This window comes from Eulemur rufifrons, chromosome 14 (genome assembly GCF_041146395.1).
Source record: "Eulemur rufifrons isolate Redbay chromosome 14, OSU_ERuf_1, whole genome shotgun sequence".
NCBI classification, from domain to species: Eukaryota; Metazoa; Chordata; class Mammalia; order Primates; family Lemuridae; genus Eulemur; species Eulemur rufifrons.
In genome coordinates, this window is record NC_090996.1 from 7,912,375 (window position 1) to 7,934,178 (window position 21,804).

Below are 21,804 nucleotides of genomic sequence, written 5' to 3' on the forward strand. Positions count from 1 at the left end.
TCTCATCCAAGTCTATTAGGCTGAATCACTGTCAGATTCCTTAGGATTAAAATATGTTTTATTTCAAAATAGCTATTTTTTTTTTTTTTTTTTGTGAGACAGAGTCTCGCTCTTTTGCCCTGGCTAGAGTGCCATGGCGTCAGCCTAGCTCACAGCAACCTCAAACTCCCGGGCTTAAGCAATCCTTCTGCCTCAGCCTCCTAAGTAGCTGGGACTACAGGCATGCGCCACCATGTCCAGCTAATTTTTTTCTATATATATTTTTAGATGTCCAAATCATTTCTTTCTATTTTTAGTAGAGACGGGGTCTCACTCTTGCTCAGGCCAAAATAGCTATTTTATTAGTGTTATTTATCCTGCTCTCTTTTAATATCCTGTGAGTGCACATGTCAGAAGATGTTTCAGTTAGTCCCATTTATGAACTGTTATGAATATTTCTTTAGGAATGTTTAAAATAGGAAGCTAAACTTTGGAGATAAAGAGATTTTGCATTGAGTTGAGGGTTAAGACTTCACCAAAATTGGAGTAGTATAGGAAGACCGGGTAGAAATTGCTGGCCTTACACGTCGTTTCTTAGATTAGAATTAGGAGAAGGAAACTGAGATTTGATGAACATCTGCTTTATACTGGCAACTTTTTGCTGTATAGCTTATTTAATTTGTGAGTGGGATTTACTAGGAAAAAAATCTAACTGAGTCTTTATATCTGTAACAGTGAAATTAGAACGTGAAGCTGAAGAAGAACGAATACGAAAGCACAAAGCAGCTGCTGAGAAGGCTTTCCAGGAGGGAATTGCCAGGGCAAAACTAGTCATGCGTAGGACGCCTATTGGTACAGATCGAAACCATAATAGGTAAGTTACTAAACTTAATTTTTGTTATGTTGTAGGACTATTATATTGTTATTAGTTATGAAACTATCTAAAGAAAGTACTAAGAATAGACAAGCATCCTTTTTCAGTTTTCCTATTCTCATCACATGTTTGTTGAATACTAACTGTGCCAAATGCTGGAGTTGCAAAATTAAAGAAGACGTGCTCTAGCCCTTGAAGATACCACATGTATGCTTAAATTATGGCATTAGGTAAACTAATCCAAATAGAGGTCTTTAAAAATGGTAATATATTTTAAATGCATACATTATGTGGAACTTAGAGAAATATTAGAAGTTTAAAAATTAGAAACATTAAACTAGTCTCAAATTCCAAGAATTTTGGTATCTTGCTTTACCTTATGATGTTTGTCTGGAGTTCTGAACAAAGGAGGAATTCTGTCAGCTGTGGATATGAATGCTCAGTGATAATCTGTAGTTATCTCCAACAGTAAAATCATCCTGCAGTCCATTATCTTATTAATACATGGTTGTGATTTGTAGATACTGGCTCTTCTCAGATGAAGTTCCAGGATTATTCATTGAAAAAGGCTGGGTACATGACAGCATTGACTACCGATTCAACCATCACCGCAAAGACCATGCAAACTCCCCTGATGAGGATTACTGTCCTCGCAGTGAGTAGTTCTTAGTTTTTTGCCCTACTCAAGTAGACTCAATGTTAAGGACCGCCTTTCCTCCGTCACCTTTTCCATTTGCAGATTTTCTTTACTGCCTTCTTAGCTAGATGTATTTGAGTGAGGGTAGGTGGATGTGAAATGCATAAAGAGGAGAGAAACTAACATTTGATTACCAACTTTGTTCCAGGCACAGTGTGAGAAGATAAAGAGCTTGAATATTAGGATGTTTTGTTATTAGATATTATAGGAGCAGTTTTCAAACTTTGTCCCTTAGAAACCTTTTTGTAGGTGCTTTGAGGGCTGAAATTGAAGAAAGAGGGCCAAGAAGGCAGATTTATATGTCCTCTTCCTCTACTTTTTAAATTCATTTATTTAGTATTTATGGAGTATCTCTTGTCAGTTTTTCATGTGCGGGGGATATAGCAGGAAACAAGACAGATAAGCTCTAAATGTCATTTAACTAAAATCCTAGTGAGAAGAAACAGCATATGTCTAACTAAAGTGACCGTGAAGGGGTCATATAGGGGCACTGATAATGTTCTTTTTCTTGATCTGAGTGTTGATTATATTGGAGTGTGCAGTTTGTGAAATAAAAAAGTATACTTTTCTGAATATATATATTCATATTCTTTCTAGAATTATACATTTATTGAATATATTTCAAGAAAGAAATTAAAAAAATTTTAATTTAAAACAAGATGCTTGGGTCAGACCAGGTTGTTTCAATTTCAGTGTTGCTGACATTTTGGGTGTTTGTAATGGGAGCTGTCCTGCACATTTTTTTTTTTTTTTTTTTTTTTTTTTTTTTGAGACAGAGTCTCACTCTCTTGCCCAGGCTAGAGTGTCAGGGCATCAGCCTAGCTCACAGCAACCTCAAACTCCTGGGCTCAAGCGATCCTCCTGCCTTAGCCTCCCGAGTAGCTAGGACTACAGGCATGCGCCACCATGCCCGGCTAATTTTTTCTATATGTATTTTTAGTTGTCCATATAATTTCTTTTTTTTTTTTTTTTTTTTTTTTTGAGACAGAGTCTCACTCTGTTGCCCAGGCTAGAGTGAGTGCCGTGGCGTTAGCCTAGCTCACAGCAACCTCAAACTCCTGAGCTCAAGCGATCCTCCTGTCTCAGCCTCCCGAGTAGCTGGGACTACAGGCATGCGCCACCATGCCCGGCTAATTTTTTGTATATATATTTTTAGCTGTCCATATAATTTCTTTCTATTTTTAGTAGAGGTGGGGTCTCGCTCTTGCTCAGGCTGGTCTCGAACTCCTGAGCTCAAACGATCCGCCCACCTCGGCCTCCCAGAGTGCTAGGATTACAGGCGTGAGCCACCGCGCCCGGCCTAGTTGTCCATATAATTTCTTTCTATTTTTTTTAATAGAGACGGGGTCTCCCTCTTGCTCAGGCTGGTCTCGAACTCCTGAGCTCAAACAATCCACCAGCCTCGGCCTCCCAGAGTGCCAGGATTACAGGCGTGAGCCACCACGCCCAGCCTGTCCTGCACATTGTAGGACATTTAGGAGGACCCTGGACCTCTGCCCACTCGATGCCAGTAGTGAAAACCATATATGTCTCAAGACATTGCCAAATGTCCCTGGGGAGGCCCTCCCTGTTGGGATCCACTGGGTTAGGTGATCCACCGGGTTCCTTCCTTTCTTCCAGTTCTACTTTCTATAACTTAATAAAATTTGTTTGTTCAATATTAGATTATTGTGTTTCTCTGAGAAATCCTTTTTTGAATGTGGTTCTTCATTTTAGAGAAACTCCTAACCCACACTTGGAACTCACAAAATTGTTAAATAAGAAAACTATTAATTAACTAATAAAATATAGCCAAAAACTTCAAATATGTTCTCATGTTGAATTATATTGAGCATAGAGTATGTTACTTAGTAGAAAAGTCTAGTTTTGGTAGACTTTATAAATATTGAGATTAGTCAGTTATGTTTGAGAGTAGTAACTGTAGAGGCAGGGTCTTTAGACTTGGGAGAGATTTCAGTGGGATGAGGGACTTGTTATTTTATGTTTCAAAAGCCTAGTGACCATCCTTGGAAATCAGGGCTACACAGTTACAGCCCCTGAGAGAAGATTGAGCATCCACATCCCTTTACTTCTAGAGCATCCTGATGGGTGTTCTTTCATGTTTTCTAGTTTCTTAATGGCAGTATCTCTTTAAAATTTTCCAACTGAAAAGTCTAAACAAGTTTCTGTGTTAGTATTGCAGAGAAGATGCTGCAGGTTATGGAGGAGAGAACGGGGGCAAAGGAGAGAACCAATTGTGTTAGGGAAGGCCTCAAATAGTGTGGTGGCCTAAAATAGGCTTTGATAAATTTGATTAAGATGTATCTATGTTAAGGTCATGTATTAGTATATAGGAACTGATTTACAAAAAAGTTAATTGTATTATTTGACATTAGAAGCCTCCAAAGATAAGTCTGTAGTAGTTTATATATTCTAGTTATCACTGCTTCACAGGTGCCTTTGCTCTTAACATCATGTAAAGAAGTAAATTCTTCATTTGCTTTGACAGAAAGTTATTTACTCATTCCTCTTCATTCTAAGTAGTGGTACTCTTAAACTTTGAACTGTACACACTGTGTTTAAGATACTCTTTTTTTTTTTTTTGAGATGAGATCTCACTATGTTACCCAGCCTGGCCTCAGACTCCTGGGTTCACTCGTTTCTCCCGAGTTTAAGATATTTAAGAGAAAGTAACATGTATTAGACATGTGAATATATTTAATAGGAAACCTGTGTGTTATTAGTTGTTGAGTTTGGCACTGGGTACTGCTGAGGTTTGAAACTAGCAATTGGGTATTTACTATATTCAACCTAATATGTAACATTTTCTTAGGTAAGAAAGCATACTTGGGCAAAAATGCAAGCGTGAACACACAACATGGACCAGCAACAGAAATTGCTGTAGAGACTACCATACCTAAACAAGGACAGAACCTATGGTAACGTGAGCATTCATCTGGTTGCTCTTTCTTTACCCTTTTAAATGTTAAGAAAATATTTAATATAGTGACACCAGTGAGTTAATTATATGTTAAGAACATTTTTTGTTACTGTGATGTTTGAATATCTAAACTCATTGCTTTCGCAGACCTGATTTTTTTGTTAAGAAGATGCTTGCTTTTCTAAGTTTTGGAATTTTGATTTTTTTCCTTCCATAATGTAACTTTGTATACATTATATGATATGATAGATCTTAGATAGCAGTGGAAATTCTCTTATATCTGTTTGGAAATAGAAGTATTTAGGATTTTCCTTAATTTTTTATGTAGTAATTTAATAATTTATAGTTTATATGTAAATATATAAAAACAATTCACTAATTAAAATTTATTAAATAATAAAAATTGTGTGCATAGCCGTTAGTCTTTTATTTGTAATTCTGCTTTTCAGCAGGGAGCTAGGTTTGGAGAGGACCCCTTCTACTTTGTGATTACATTAAATGCATTCTGTGATTGCCTTTGGCTTAATGACATTTCATCTTAATTTTGTGTATAGGCCGGGCGCGGTGGCTCACGCCTGTAATCCTAGCACTCTGGGAGGCCGAGGCGGGTGGATCGCTCGAGGTCAGGAGTTCGAGACCAGCCTGAGCAAGAGCGAGACCCCGTCTCTACTAAAAATAGAAAGAAATTATATGGACAACTAAAATATATATACAAAAAAAAAAATTAGCCGGGCATGGTGGCGCATGCCTGTAGTCCCAGCTACTCGGGAGGCTGAGGCAGTAGGATCGCTTAAGCCCAGGAGTTTGAGGTTGCTGTGAGCTAGACTGACGCCACGGCACTCACTCTAGCCCGGGCAACAGAGCGAGACTCTGTCTCAAAAAAAAAAAAAAAAAAAAATTTTGTGTATAGGTTTACTCTTTGAAGGTGTAGGGACAAGTGTGCCAATTAACTTTATAAAATTTGTTTCATTTTATATTTTAGTAGGAAACATTAGCCCCAAGGTCGTAGGATAAAGTTAACATCAGGCCTCATGGAAATAGTAAATTATTTATTCTATTTTTAGATATTAGACTGTGAATAGGTTTGGAATTCTGGTCTCCCAACTCCCACTACCAACTTAGATCCCTTACTTAGTGTTTGATTTTGTTTTTTTTTCTCAGAGTTAATCGGGTCTGTTTTTCCCCTGCAGGTTTTTATGTGATAGTCAAAAGGAACTGGATGAGTTGCTAAACTGTCTTCACCCTCAGGGAATAAGGGAAAGTCAGCTTAAAGACAGACTAGAAAAGAGGTAACAGTTTTCATCTTGCTCCTCACTCCTCACATCTTATTTCTCTTCAGCATTAGATATAAATATCTGCGGTTTTCTTTTCTCTTTTCTTTTCTTTTCTTCTTTCTTTCTCTCCTTCCTTCCTTCCTTCCTTCCTTCCTTCCTTCCTTCCTTCTTTCTTTCTTTCTTTCAATAGAGATCTTACTCTGTCACCCAGGCTGGAGTGCAGTGGCTCACTGTAGTCTCAAACTCTTGGGTTCAAGTGATCCTCCCTTCTCAGCCTCCTGAGTAGCTAGGACTACAAGCATACAACATCACACCTGGCTAATTTTTTTTAATTTTTAAGATTTCTAGTAGAGATTGGGTCTCACTGTGTTGCCTAGGCTGGTCTTGAACTCCTGGGCTCAAGTGATCCTCCTGGCCTCCCAAAGTGCTGGGATTACAGGCATGAGCCACTATGCCTAGCCCCAAATTCTTTATAACAGAAGAAGAGTATCTGCTTGAAGGTAGGAATATGTATTAATACACATGTTCATTGGGATAAATCTTAGGATCTACACTTATGAAACAATAAGTGTTAAGCACATGATGTAATCAGAATATGTAAAATTGACTTAGAAATTTCATCAGCAGTAAACTCATTGTAGTCAATGGTGTGACTAAGTCTCCCCAGTACATACATATCCTACTGCTGTGCTTGTAATAATGTTACTGAAAACTTGGCACTTGTCCATGAGGCAGAAGAATGAGGACAAGCAGTTTGAGGAGGAAGGAAAGAGAGTTTACTTTGCCAGCAAAGGAGGAAAAATGGCAGACCTTCTCGTCTCAAAATCCAAATTTTTCCTGTTCTTTCTTTCTTTCTTTTTTTTTTTTGCTTATCTATTAAAAGATATAAAAAAGATATTTTAAATGTCTATAACCCTTTTATATTCATGTTGCTTGGTATTTTTTGGCAGGGGGCACATCATGATTATATTTAAATTTATACCGTCTTTATACAGGGTAGCAGAATTTTTCAGTCAATAATGCATGCTGTGCACCAAACCCGTGAGCCTCTTTGTTGTTAGGCAGCCTTTCAAACGCAGTCCCAGATGGGTGGTGTTCAGAAATGTTCGGTCAGTATTGAGACTAGCCAAAAAGTGGAAACAATGTAAATGTCTATCAACTGATGGATAGATAAACAAAATGTGCTATATCCAAACAATGGAATATTATTTAGCCACAAAAAGGAATGAAGTACTGATGTGTACTACAGTATGGATGAACGTAGAAAATAGTATGCTAAGTGAAAAAAGCCAGAGACGTAAGAGGCCACATGTCATATGATTCCATTTATATGAAACACCCAGAATAGATAGGCCAATCCGTGGAGATAGACTGTGGATTACTGTTTAACATATATGAGATTTCTTTTTGGGGTGATGAAAATGTTTTAGAATTAGATAGTTGTGATGGTTCCACAACATAAAAAGCACTTATGGCCCACTCAGGATAGAGAGTCTTAAAAGGAGTCTTTATTGCGAGGGCCTCAAAGGGTTAATTTCTAGTGTGAAGGTGAATTCTTCTGAAAATCTTTTTGTAGGTTTTGTATGAAAATTCGTGTTTCTTTACATTGTGAGGAATTCTAAGCAGGTGATTTAAAGTCACCCCAGGTTGGTAGCAATTCCTTCCAGTTGACATAAGCAAACACACATTCTGTCTGGAGGAGTACAACTTCAAACCTGCCCACAAAGAATTCCCACGGATAAAATTCCAATAAACTTACGGTGAAAAAGTCACAAAATACACAGACCAGGCACTGTGAATGAGTGCTAGGAAAAGTAATATGCTTCAGATACTGGAACTATCATATACAGAAGAAAATAAATGTAGTTTTAGAATGAATGAAGAAATAAGAGAAATTTGAAGTTTTGTGTAAGAAATATCTCTGATGAGACTATTAAGAAACACCAAAGAGAGATGAAAAAGTTCTAAATAAGTCTTCTAGAAAGAAAACATATCATTCAAGTAATTGAAATTTAAAAGAACATCTTTAAAAGTTCCTTTATTCCCCCTTTCTCTTACCCCACCTAGGTACCAGGACATTATTCACTCTATTCATCTGGCCCGGAAGCCAAATTTGGGTCTAAAGTCCTGTGATGGCAACCAAGAGCTCTTAAACTTTCTTCGTAGTGATCTCATTGAAGTTGCAACGAGGTTACAAAAAGGAGGGCTTGGATATGTAGAAGAAACATCAGAATTTGAAGCCCGGGTAAGGAAAACACCCTTTCAAAGCTGTTACTCATGGAAAAACTCAATTTGGAGTTATTCTCTGGCACTGTTCTTGACTCCCCAGGATGACCCTAGAAGTCATGTTTGGGTTTGTCTTGAAAGATGTGTGGGGAACCAAAAGTTCTTTATGTACATATCTTTCTCTCTGTCATCTTTTTGCTGGTATCCAGAAAAACCAAATAGTTGGCTCAAAACGTTTTGTTTGGAAAGAGCTTTTCTATTAAGGTGCATGAACACCAGTTGTGAGCCATAGTGACATAGCATCCTTTAACATATCTTTCGCTTGTGATGCCTGTGCTTTCAAGTGTGAAACATGCTTGTATCCTGCTTGTCCACATTCTTCACACACAGTCAGCTTAGTAGACTTATATTTATGGTGGGCATCACTGATACTGTCCAGTGGACCTCTTTACAGTCCTATCACTTACTGCTCAGAAGGACCCTTAATTGGTATAGGTGAAACTTCTCAGGAGACCCCTTACCCTCACATTAGGTAGGTTTAGGTATCAAAGCTGGAGAGAAGATTGGAGAATACCATACATCAGTTATTGTAGAGTGTTTTTTACTGATTTTAAATCATGAAGTCCAAGTAGTTTCAGACATTGATATTTGTGGATCTTCTCAAATTATTCATAAGTGCTATGGCATGTGCATTCTTATAATTGTGTAATTTTCCAACGAGCAGTTGCATCCTATCCCGTTTTTTCTGAATTTATAACTACTTTTCAACTCTTTTTCTTAGTCTGTATTTCTATTTCTTTGCTATTAGAATTAGCAAATTATATATTCATGTTATATATCCAGTTTTTGAAAATTAGTGATACATTCTTGGTACATTTTCTGGAAAAAAAAATTAACTATCTTTATGGTTCTAAATGATTTTTAGAACTATTCAACCCAAAGGATTTTGCCGTTTCAGATATTACACATTTACATTTTTGTTTAGCAAATATTTATTAATTGCCTAGTCTATGCCAAATCTAAGCCTACATCTTACTGACATTGAGTTATCATTATTTTCTTCGTTTTCTTTATGACTACGAAATGGTATCTTGTAATTGGCATGTCTTATGTGACTAACAAGATACTATGGTGTGTGCAGTGTTTAGGAATGTAATTTTTTAGTTTTTGTTTGTTTTTTATTTCTATTTTTTTAAAAATTTTAAAGAGGTCTCAGTATGTTGCCCAAGCTGCAGTGGTTGTTTACAGGCATGATCATAGCACATCTTAGCCTGAAACTCATGGTCTTAAGCGATCCTCCTGCCTCAGCCTCCCTAATAACTGGTTGTACAGGAATATACCACTGTGCCCAGCTGGGAGCATGATTTTGTTGAAGGGATTTACCTTCTGTTTCCTCATCCATTAGATAGATGTGAGGCTTAAAAGGAGATCAAGTGTGTAAAGCATATTATGTTCAGTTAGACAGAAAGTTAGTAAATTTTGATTCTCTTTTAGTTTGTGCATTAAGACTATAGCTTGCACATAGTACATAATGAATGAATTATGTCACTCCCTTAAATAGTGGAAATTTCAGTGTTCATCAGTCTCATCACTGGGGAAATGGAAGTAATCAACTACTTTTCAGTGCATAAGCCACTGAAGTGAACTTAGGAACAGTTAATGTTATATGGCTCTTTCGATATTTGAGGACAGGTTGATTTGAATTTAGTTGAGAATGGACTCCTTTCATCTTTCTCTTGGCCTTCTCTCAGTCTAGTTTTAAAATCATTCTGTAGGTCATTTCATTGGAGAAACTGAAGGATTTTGGTGAGTGTGTGATTGCCCTTCAGGCTAGTGTCATAAAGAAATTTCTCCAAGGCTTCATGGCTCCGAAGCAAAAGAGAAGAAAACTGCAGAGCGAAGATTCGGCAAAAACTGAGGAAGTGGATGAAGAGAAAAAAATGGCAGAGGAAGCAAAGGTATTCAGTTATGAAGTTATCATTTATGATTGTGTAGATGAATGTGTTTAGGTTTTAAAATAGTCTAACCCTATGCTTTTTAGCTATTGTAAGCACTGTGCCCTGAACCAGTGTTCCTTTTTTTTTTTTAAAGCCACTTTCCACTAAATTTGTGGTTTTCAAACTGGTCTGTGGAGCATAGCCCTGCCTCTAGGACTGTGGATGGTGGTCAGAGTGAGTGTGCCCCTCCCCCCTTACCAGAGCTTGGTTCTCTTTTTTCAAAAAGGTGGTGGTGGTTTTTAAATATTTTTTAAATTGTGGTAAAATATGCACAGCATGCAGTTTACCATTTTTATGTGTACAGTTTTGTGGCATTTTCACATTGTTCTGCAGGCATCACCACCATCCATCTTCAAAATCTCTCATCTTCTCAAACTGAAACTGCCCAGTAAACTCTAACCCCACATTTCCTCCTTCCCCCAGCGCCTGGCTACCGCCATTTTCTTTGTCTTTATGAATTTGACTGCTCTAGGTACTTCATGTAAGTGGAATCATATAATATGTGTCCTTTTGAGACTGGCTTATTTCACTTGAGTATAATGTCTTCAAGGTTCATTCATGTTGCATGTGCAGGAACTGCCTTTCTTTTTAAGGCTGAGAAATATTCCATTGTATGTTAAAAGAAAACAGTTTCTTAGAGTATGCTTCTGACACCACATTATGTTTGTTTTTTTCATACTAAGCAATTCTTGAATTCTCTGCCAACATCAGTTAGTTCTACAATTCAATTCAATTCTGACACAATCTACTTGGAGTTTGCATCAGTTCCCGCAAGTTAAAAGACTCAGTCCCACAAGACTGTCACCTGTACCAGCTGTAAATTGAGGGTTCTCATGACCCCCTCCTTAGGTTTGATAATTTGCTAGAATGCCCCAGAAAACTCAGAAAAACATTTTACTTAGGTTTACCAATTGATTGTAAAGGAACAACTCAGGAACAGCCAGATGGAAGAGATGCATAGGGCAAGGCATGGGGTGGAGATGGGGTGCACAGAGCTTTCGTATTCCATCTGAACACTTCCAGCTTTTGGGTATGTTCACCAATCTGGAAACTCATCAAATCTTATTGTTCAAGAGTTTTTATAGAACTTAATCTCCAGGTTTCTCCCTTCCCTCTTTCAGGAGCTTGTAGGTAGAGCTGAAAGTTCCAACCCTCTGATCTCTTTGTCTTTCTGGTGAGCAGTCCCCCATCCTCAGGCTATCTTGGGGCTCCACTCTAAGTCATCTCAATAGCATAAACTCAGATGTGATCCGAAAACTTTGAAATAATATAACAATATAACAAATAAATAACAGAATAACAAAAGACACTCTTATCTTGAAATTCTGAGAGTTTTAGAACAGGGACACAGATCAGATATATTTCTTATACCACATGTATGTACCACATTTTGTTTATCCATTCATCTATTTTTTATTTTTTTGAGACAGTCTTCCTCCGAGGCTGGAGTGCAGTAGCGTCATCATGGCTCACTACAGCCTCAAACTCTTGGCTCAAGCAATCCTTTTGGCTCAGCCTCCTGAGTAGCTGGGACTATAGGCATGAGCCACCATGGCTGGCTAATATTTCTGTTTTTTTGTAGAGACGGGGTCTGTCTGTGTTGCTCAGGCTGGTCTCAAACTCCCTGGCATCAAGCAGTCTCCTACCTCAGCCTCCCAAAGTGCTGAGCTTATAGGTGTGAGCCACCATGCCCAGCCCTTGTCCCTAATTTTAGATTTCCCTCTCTCCCTCCCTTCTTTCCTTTCTTTCACATGCATCTGGCAAAGGTCTGCTTGTGCCAGTCACTGCAAAGTCTGGAGGTTTTATAGAGATAAGTAAAACCCTCAAGTGTTTGCCTTCAAGGAACTCAGTTTGAGTGTAAGAGACAGGCAGGCAATGATTACAGTAGTATGACGGGTACTGATGAGAAAGAGCAGTACTCAGCCTCACCTGTGAGGAATACCCAGGGCGAATCAGAGAAACCTTCCCAGAGGAGATAATAGAAGCTGGGATTTGAAGAATAAGTAGGAATTAATCAGGTCATGGGAAGGGCAGCATAGACCATTTCAGATTGAACTAAAAACTGGCCTCTTTCTCAGTGACAGCTCGTTCTTGTCAAAACATAAAATGAGTCTATTCTCCTTTCTAAAGCTCCTCAGATATGTGTACATAGTTGTCATGTTCCCCCTGTGTTTCTTCTTGAGGCCAAGATCATTTTGGGTAAGAGGTAAGCAGGGCAGAGAATGAAAATTCTGTTTAAATAAAGGTTTAATTCATGATTTAGGCTCAGAGACTTAACATATAAGTCATCTTGCTGGGATTTAGTTCTTACCTTCCTCTGTATTTCTTTTAAATGGCTATATTGTAGGTAGGTAACTTAGATGATGTCTAAGATATCAGAGATGTCTAAGACAGTTAACTAGTCTCCTTTGCTAAATCTCTTCTCATTAGGCATAATTTTTAGTCTTTGCTAAATACTACATGAGTTTTGTTTTAACTCAAGTTCTATCCAGAAGAGGCTCTTTATTGATGTGATCTTTCCAAGAACTTTCCAAGAATCACATCTGTCCTTGCCATTTCTTTTCCTGCAACAATGTTTTCTTCTCACTGAGAATTTTCTAGTCTCTGTAGTATTCTCATTAACCTCCCTTTGAATACTGAATCCCACAGTGAAGTAACCTCTTTTTAGCTTGTCAGATGAGACTTGTTCTTAGCTTAGTTGTGGAGGAAAATATAAGTACTTTGCAGGTCCAGACACATAGTACATAAATGGAAAGCATGGAAGAGTTTCTTGGAAAATCAATTAGGTTGCCTACTAGGTAGTTCAGCAATGTTCTGCATTAAAATGGCATTATGCCCTGTAGTTCCCTACCAGAGGTCAACTTTACCACAGCTCTGAAATTTTCCACTGCCCTTTGCTTTGAATGTTTCCACTTAGCAAGGGCCAGGATTTTTGCAACTGGCACTAGGCTGTTCCGTTAGCTTATATTAGTCTCTAATCTGGGCTTCAGTTTTCTTATTTATAAAAATAGATCATCTCTCAAATCCCTTTTTTGTAATAGTGGATGATCTCAAATATTTAATGCTTATTTTGTTTTCTTAAATTAAATGGAAGAGACAATGTATAATTTGGCAAAATCCTGGGTTTTGTTTGATTCTGTTTACTGTGGCTGCATTTGTCCTGACAACCTCATTACTGATGCTCCTTGATTTAGGATGCAGCTTAATACCACTACCCAAAAATAAACCCATCACGTGTCTTGAGATATTTTCAATTTATGATGGGTTTATCTGGATACTGAGTATGTATGGCTTTTGTACCAATTCATGAGTCAAACCATCAGAAGACTGGGTCACCTTTGTATCTTTTTTCCATTTGAATGATCTTTTGTGGAAGACTGAGCTGGAGCCTCATTTTATCCCTGCTAAGATAAGATAATTGCCTTTCTAGTGTTAAGCAAAAAGATTAACAGTGATTTTCATGTAATCTGCTTTCCTCTTGATTCTGTTATATCTACTTCTAACTAGGGACTAACTTGAAGGTCAACATGGTGTGCTAGAGAATTTGAATTATCCACCAGAATAGTGTGTCTGGACTCCCACCAGCCCTGCAGGACAGATGGTTTTTGTAGGAGGCCACCAGTGTTGAATGTGAAAACTTTATCTTGCTACTGTTTTTCTATTTTTAAAAATACTGCTTTGAATATGGGAGTTTTTTTGTTTTATATTTTGTTTTGTTTTTTAACATGCTGGACTGTGAGGAATTTTGTGCATGAGAGGAGACCAGTATATTCTCTCAAATCTTGAGTGCCTGATGTTTTTGCCGTCAAAATTAGAAGCTGATTGGGGTCTAGGCTTGTTCAGGTGCATAACTCGGTGTCTATAACAGGATCCTAGTTGTTATCCAGTATGTGTAATACCAAGAGCATTGGCTTGGGAATGGAGACAAGGTCCTAAATTGCTGAGACCTTGGGCAAACTTTCTTCCCAAGTAAACTAACAAAAATTTTACATGAACATGCATAGCAACATTATTCTCAATAGCCAAAATATGGAAACAACCCAGATGTCCATCAGCTGATGAATGGATAAATAAAATGTGAAATATCTATTCGGTAGAATATTGTTCAGCAATAAAATGGAATGAAGTATTGTTGCATGTTTTGTGAATGAACCTAGAAACATGCTCAGTGAAAGAAGCCAGTTGCCAAAGGCCACCTATTGTTTGATACAATTTAAAATCTGTTTAAAAAAAAAAACTAAACTAAAATTAAATAAGCTTATTTCCAAGATCTCTTCAAGTTTTAAAAAAAATTTTAATGAGGCCAGATGAATTATTGGGTGCTCAGTTTTTATAATTCATAGGAAACAAGTAAAAAGCAGTACTATTATACAGATGGCACTATTTTCTTCAATGCTGTGTGCACTACATTTGACTTTCCAGTAGAGGACAGCAAAGCCCATGTGTAGACATTCCCTGCCAGTTCTCAGTAAGCAGTCGTGATTTTTTATTGTTTGTTTGTTTGTTTGTTTGTTATTTTGTTTTGTTTGTTAGCGATAAGGTCTACCTCTGTTTCCCAGGCTATAGGGCAGTGGCATGATCATAGCTCACTGTAACCTTGAACTTCTGGGCTCAAGAAATCCTCTTGCCTCAGCCTTTTGAGTAGCTGGGACTACAGGTGTGCGCCACCATGTCCAGCTAATTTTTAAATTTTTGTAGAGATGGAGTCTTGCTATGTTGCCTGGGCTGGTCTTGAACTCCTGGCTCCAAGTAATCCTCCCATCTCTGTCTCCCAAAGTGCAGGGATTATGAGTGTAAGCCACTGTGCCTGGCCAAGCACTCTTAAAAACTGAACCTAAAATTCTTCAATTTGTATTCCATTAAAAAGATTTAGGTCATCATTTTATTTATTTATTTATATATTTATTTTGAGACAGAGTCTCCCTCTGTCACCCTGGGTAGAGTGTAGTGGCGTCATTATAGCTCATTGTAACCTCAGCTCCTGGGCTCAAGCGATCCTCATACCTCAGCCTCCTGAGTAGCTGAGACTATAGGCGCATGCCACAATGCTCGGCTAATATTCCTATTTTCAGTAGAGACGGGGGTCTTGCTCTTGTTCAGGCTGGTCTCAAACTCCTCAGCTCAAGCAATCCTCCCACCTGGGCCTTCCAGAGTGCTAGGATTACAGGCATGAGCCACCATGCCTGGCCTATTTTTTTTATTTTTTGAGACAGAGTCTTGCTGTTGCCTGGGCTAAAGTGTAGTGGCATCATCATAGCTCGCAGCAGCCTCAAACTTCTCGGTTCAAGCAGTCCTTCTCCTTCAGCCTCCTGAGTAGCTAGAACCATAGGCGTGTTTCACTAATGCCCAGCTTATTTTTCTGTGTGGGTTTTTTTTTTTTGTTTGTTTTTTTTTTTTTTTTTTTAAGAAATGGAATCTGTCTGTATTTGTTGCTCAGGTTGGTCTCAAACTCCTGGCATCAAGTGATCATTCTGCTTCAGCCTCCCAAAGTGCTAGGATTATAGACCATGCCTGGCTTGGGTTATTCTTTCAGTGAAACAATCTCTAGTACTTACATGTCAGCTCTCCCATATCAGGGGAGAAGACAACAAGGCAGCTGGGATTGTGGACCTCAGATCATACTGAGCAGCTCTGCAGAAGGAAGAAGGAAATTGTGCTGTTTTTCAGAGCAGATGTTGAAATATCTGCAGCAGAGATTGGAGAGGATTTGTTCTGTAAAATTTGGATTCAGTCAAAAGGCGGTACTCAGGGATCCAGAAGGCCATGTGTGGCCCCAAGGCTGCAGGTTCCCCACCAGCCTTTGTTCTCTGCCCCCCAAGCCTCCACCCCCAGACTTCACACCACAGTCAGTGTGTAGTATCCAACTTCAGAGCTGGGTCGACTATCTTTGTCTCTTGACAGCTCTATTTTAAAGCCTATGGCCTTCCAGGGTAATTGGCTTTTCCTTTAGAGAAGTACATTATTTGGAAAAGACCTCTTTGCCCAGGGAAAGGCAGTGAAATCCAGCTGTGGTATTGGATTGGTGGTGTTATGGTAGCTAATAGCTAGCAGAGTTGTAAAAGTAGCAAGACTGGCCATTGCTAACTTAAGTTAGTTTCAGTCATGACTGACTTAAGCAATCAGACTTCTGTGTAATTGAGGATCCTAAGATAACCTGGTCTCCCAGCGTTTAGTGTATTGCCTGAGCTTTACCATGTTCATCTGTGTCGTATTTTCTGGCTGAGACTGATACCCCTAAATAGGTATTTGTTTATATAGATACTTACCTAATCATTTAGGCTAGGAACACTTTGAAAACATTAAGAAAAAATCACCTTTTGATTAGCAAAACAGTCATACAAATGAATTAGCTTGAAATAACATTTCTATTCCTCCTTAGAATGTATATTTTATAGATGAGAGGGAGTCATGTTTATCACTGAAATTCCTAATTATATTCCCCCATCCTATGTTTTAGTTGGACTAATTCTGAATTAATTTGCATTTTCTGATGATGGGAGGAGGCAGTGCAGGTTATGCTGAGAGTAATTGTCTAGAATGAAGTCAGGCTAATCCCTGAGACTAAAAATTTTACTTTAGTTAGAAGTTGGTAATAAAGTCCAGAGGGAATATGGTGTATTAGGTATTTAATAATTTTAAGCATTATAGAATGCTTCTGTAGATATTATTTGCCATTTCTAGGTCCTGTAGTCTGGGGTTACAGCAGGGATTAGTGCAGAGATTGATAATCTTGTTAATGAACTTCTATTGGCTACATAAAATTATTGTATTCTAGCCATTTACAGCACACAAATGTTTCTACTTTTAAGTAATAGTATATTTTTAATTGAATTTCACTAAAAGAGACCTGTCCCTAGTCATTCCTCCCTTCTTCTGTTTAATCTTTGTGTGACCTTTGGCAAGATTTTTTTAACCTCTTGGAGCCTTGATTTTTTTTCTGTAAGATAATTGGGTTAGACTGGTGAACTTCTAGGCAGCAAATGTCCTCAGAATTCTCTCTTATCTTTGCCTATTCCTAGTCTTTTCTCAATGTCTTTGAGATCATTGCAGTAATGTTGGCTTTGTTTGGTCTGTGTTTAGGTTGCATCTGCACTGGAAAAATGGAAGACAGCAATCCGTGAAGCTCAGACTTTTTCCAGGATGCATGTTCTCCTTGGGATGCTTGATGCTTGTATCAAGTGGGATATGTCAGCAGAAAATGCTAGATGCAAAGTGTGTCGAAAGAAAGGTATATTTAGATCAAATTTGCTAATCTGGGTGTATGAGAAACTAGGATTTCCATTCCAAGATCTTCATTTCTACCTAAAAGAGTTTCATGTACACAGATTTTAAGTGTGGATGAGATAGATTTTACTTTTTCCTGCAGGTTTATAAGAAGTTTTTGATATCACATGCCAGCGAATCAGAGCAGGCGCTTTATTCTTCAGTTTAGAGTCTTAAGTAAGAGCAGTTAATCTTTTCAATCTTCATATTTTCTACAGAGAACAAAATTAATCAAAAATTTTAAATCTTTATTATCTCAGAACTTTAGTCATCTGTGCAGTAAGATAGGTGGTTCCAAGGGGGCAGTCTTTGTACATTTTGAAGAATCCTCAGGCGCTTGGTTGCTTGAGCGCTGAGTCCTACAGAGCAAAGCAGTTGGGACTGCTAAATGCTGAGATCTTTCAAATCTTGGGTGTGCAAAAGGAACTTCATGGCTAAAACCGTGATGTGATTGACTTCTCAGTGACTAATGTTATTTTATGAATTAGGTTAGGGTTTAATTTCCAGGGATGAAAAGGTTTTTATAAAGTCATTGAATTGCTGTAAAACTGATTCAGAATGCAGGTTGGAGAGGAGACATGACCGTGTTAAGTTGATTCAGTGTATTTTCAAATGTAAGGGAACCAGATGACGTAAGGGAACCGTGTCAGACATGAGCTGAAGTGTTTGGAGCTGGGGTGCGTTGGGAGGGTCAGAGAAGAGCAGCAAAATTTCCTGCTGTCACTTGGTTTTTGCTGCCTCTTAGTAAATGTTAATCATCCTGTCCTAGCCCTGAGTCAATTTTGTGATAAGTTAGAAGACCTGATTCCTAAATTATCTTATAATCTAGTTTATGCAACATTTCTTTTCAGGAAATGATTGCATTTTTTACAAAAACTTCAGGTAGCGCTGTGCTAGAATGTGTGTTCTTCTGTGGCCTTAGTTAGGATGAGCAGCTCTTTCTTACAGCTCACTGACTGTTGCTGTGCTTCCAATAATGCTACACAAGTTTATCTCTTTGCAGGTGAGGATGACAAATTGATCTTGTGTGACGAGTGTAATAAAGCCTTCCACCTGTTTTGTCTGAGGCCGGCCCTCTATGAAGTACCAGATGGTGAGTGGCAGTGCCCAGCTTGCCAGCCTGCCACTGCCAGGCGTAACTCCCGTGGCAGGTGAGAATTTTTTCTTTCAAAAATAATTGAATGAATAAATAGCTGTTAAAGTTAAGCTTCAGTTATTCAAACTGAACGATTTTAAGGTGCTTTAAGTTCATCTTTTGGTTACAGAGCCTGATCATTTATGATACTTCAATAGGCGCTCAAAGGACTCGTATCTAATTTTAGCTTAATGTTGACATTTCTAGTTTTCACTGCCAGCTGCATTGTCTTTCTTCTTGACTGTATCTTCTCAAGTAATGTTATGTCTTCCTCTGCCTTTTGCCTCTGCGTTATCCACTTCTTACGTCTACATGATTACTTCTGTAACCACCCACTGCGAAAAATCTTTAGTCCATCTCATTGCCTTTCTTACCCATGCCTACTGTTTTCCTTCCCTGTCATGATTAGAACTTTGGTGTCAATTTGGACATGAACTTTTCCCTCATTCTGCATATTCATTAATTTACCATGTTACCAATCTAGTACCCAGATGTCTAATGATTCAGTCTCCTGCCTCCCATTCTCCGTGGTCCTTACTGTCATTTGTCACTCATACATCTCTCACTTGGGCTCCTTCCATTATGTCCCAACTCCTCTTCCTTATGTCCTATATTTCCCCTTCTTATCTATCTAGGTATTGTGGTGATATCAGAATAATATGTATAAGGCAAAGATCTGCTCATTTTCCTGTTCAAAAGCTTCCAGTCTGGCTCATGCCTATGATCCCAGCACTTTGGGAGGCTGAGGCAGGAGGATTACTTGAGGCTAGGAATTTGAGACCAGCCTGGGCAATGTAGCAAGACCCCTGTCTTTACAAAAAAAATTTTTTTTTTTTTTTTTTTTTTTTGAGACAGAGTCTCACTTTGTTGCCCAGGCTAGAGTGAGTGCCGTGGCGTCAGCCTAGCTCACAGCAACCTCAAACTCCTGGGCTCAAGCGATCGTCCTGCCTCAGCCTCCCGAGTAGCTGGGACTACAGGCATGCGCCACTATGCCCGGCTAATTTTTCTATATATATATTTTTAGTTGTCCATATAATTTCTTTCTATTTTTAGTAGAGACGGGGTCTCGCTCTTGCTCAGGCTGGTCTCGAACTCCTGACCTTGAGTGATCCGCCCGCCTCGGCCTCCCAGAGTGCTAGGATTACAGGCGTGAGCCACCGCGCCTGGCCACAAAAAAATTTTTTAAAAAAATTAGCCCGGTATGGTGGTGTGCGCCTGTAGTCCCAGCTGCCCAGGAGGCTGAAGCAGGAGGATCACTTGAGTCCAAGAGTTTGAGGTTGCTGTGAGCTGTGATTGCACCACTTGACTCCAGCCTGGGTGACAGAGTGAGACTCCATCTGTTTAAAGAAGAAAAAAAGTTCCAGTCTTTCTGTCACCTCTACAATAAAGTCCACACTCTCTAGCCTAACTTTTTATACTCTTACATGATACTAGCCTAGGTTTTTATGAGCCCTAGTTCCTGTGTTTGTGTGCTTATTGTTGGCTGTTTTGTTCATCCTTGCCTTTTGTGCTTTCTTCCCAGCTGGGAATATTCTTTCTGCCCAGAACTCCCAATTGGGTAAACTACCCATGGCCTAGCTAAAATTTCAGTGCCCTTTTGAAAAGTCCTTACATCCTTAGAATCAATTGTTTCTCCTCTGTGTTCCAGCTGAGCATTCATTCTTTGAAACAGTGTTTTGGTCATGCAACTTGTCTTTATGGTTAGTTTTATACACTGCTGCCTCCCATGAGATTATTAATGCCCTGAGAGTAGAGGTGGTGCTTTGTTCTTTACTTGAATCTCAATAAGGCCAAACACAGGACCTTGTAAAGAGGAGACATCTAATATTTATCAAGTTAATACTGTTGCTTTCCAAATTGAAATTTGAGGTTGTAAAAGGGCAGTTTATAGGCACTCTGGCTTGGCATCTCTTTTAAAAAGCCAGAGCTGTTTGATCCTGACCCCACCTTAACAGTATTACTTGGTTATTTCTCACTCCATTCCGGCTACACTTAGAGAGATGAGGCACGTTGCTCTGAAATGGTGGGGCTTTGGACCAGCTGTTCTGAGCGGGGATTACCATTGCTTTGATGTTACGGTCATCTGCAAGCTGTTTCAGCTCCTGGAAGGGGGCCATCAAGGTGGAGTAACACCTGTCTGGGCTCTGTTTATCCTTCCGGTCCACCCCGGAGTGGGGGACTGCTTCACTACCTGAATTGTTACATTATCTGGCTCTTTTTGTGAGGCAAAAGTAATAGTGTTTTGTATTGTTTTGTGTGGGGAGAGGTAGGGTTGCATTTTGACCTTGATTTCCATTGCCATTGGTGTCTTGTCCAAACCCTTTGAGGCCTGGCAGAAGGAGGCATGCTGTTGAAGCTTAGTTTTTCCATTTTGTGAAGAACTTTCCTGGCTTAGCTTCAGGTTCCCTCCGCTTATCATAAAAGTACGCATTCTGTGAGGAGAAGAAGGTTGCTGGGACCCCTGTGTCACCTTAGCTCTTCTTAGGACCACTTTGGGTCTGTGTTCCCTGAGTGATGTTTTTCTCCTCACAGGAATTATACTGAAGAGTCTGCCTCTGAGGACACTGAAGATGATGAGAGTGATTCAGAGGAAGAAGAGGAAGAAGAGGAGGAGGAGGAAGATTATGAGGTGGCTGGTTTGCGATGTAAGTATTCCGTTTGCCCTTGTGGTTACCTCCCAATCCTCCCAGCTGGGTTGGCCAGGCCGGGTTGGCAGCAGTTACTCACTGGGGCCGTCTTGCTGTCTTCCTCTTCTCTCAGGTTGTGGCTATGGGGTGACTCAGCTGTTGTGTGTTTAAATGAGGTGTCAAGATGCTGTTTAACCTCCTGCCTAGTAGCAGGGAAGATGGCTTCATCTCATGCACATCAACCTATGACAGTCTCACATTCTGTAAGAGTTAGTAGAATTCAACGTCCCCAGTATGTTTATGACAAGGCTGCTGGTTCTGAGCCCCTCAGTATATGAGATGATGGTTAAGGAAGATCTAGGTCCGTTGCTATCTCCCAACAGTTGTTTTGGCTGTTGGGGCTGCGCTACTTTCAGAGAAAGTGCTTTTTTGTTCTTTTTTCTCTGGTTACAGTGCTTTTTCTCCTCCCTGTAGTGTGCAGGGCTACAGCTTTGCTAGTTTGAAAAGGGAAGACTGGTTTTTCCGTGGCTTAGGTATATGCATGTTAGGAAGGTTCAGATCTATTCTCACTAGATTCCAGTTGGGAAAAAAGTCATCATCACGTATGTTCACCACATTGACTCTGATCCTCTCATGTCTTGTCATTTTCATGGTTAAGGGCCTCCAGGCCAGGCTTTTGACAGCCTATCTCTTTCCAAAGTATACTTTTCTTTGTAGGTTAGTAGAAAACAGACCACAGAGCAAGATTTTGGTGAGCTTTTGAAGAGAGTGCAGTTCCCAGGATCATAGAAGCTCTGAATGATCTTATATAA

The 21,804-nt window shown here is 39.2% G+C and overlaps 1 protein-coding gene across 2 annotated transcripts in view; it reads left to right on the forward strand.

The window, feature by feature from the left end:
- The window catches only part of BAZ1B (bromodomain adjacent to zinc finger domain 1B), a 73,619-nt gene that overhangs the window by 46,382 nt on the left and 5,433 nt on the right, over positions 1-21,804 (forward strand). For both annotated transcript variants that reach the window (XM_069486327.1, XM_069486326.1), the window contains exons 8-16: positions 715-853; positions 1,375-1,508; positions 4,363-4,468; positions 5,661-5,759; positions 7,812-7,989; positions 9,746-9,928; positions 17,048-17,195; positions 18,234-18,381; positions 20,898-21,010. In XM_069486327.1, coding sequence (XP_069342428.1) covers positions 715-853; positions 1,375-1,508; positions 4,363-4,468; positions 5,661-5,759; positions 7,812-7,989; positions 9,746-9,928; positions 17,048-17,195; positions 18,234-18,381; positions 20,898-21,010 — 1,248 coding nt within the window. The remainder of the gene's footprint in view (positions 1-714; positions 854-1,374; positions 1,509-4,362; positions 4,469-5,660; positions 5,760-7,811; positions 7,990-9,745; positions 9,929-17,047; positions 17,196-18,233; positions 18,382-20,897; positions 21,011-21,804) is intronic.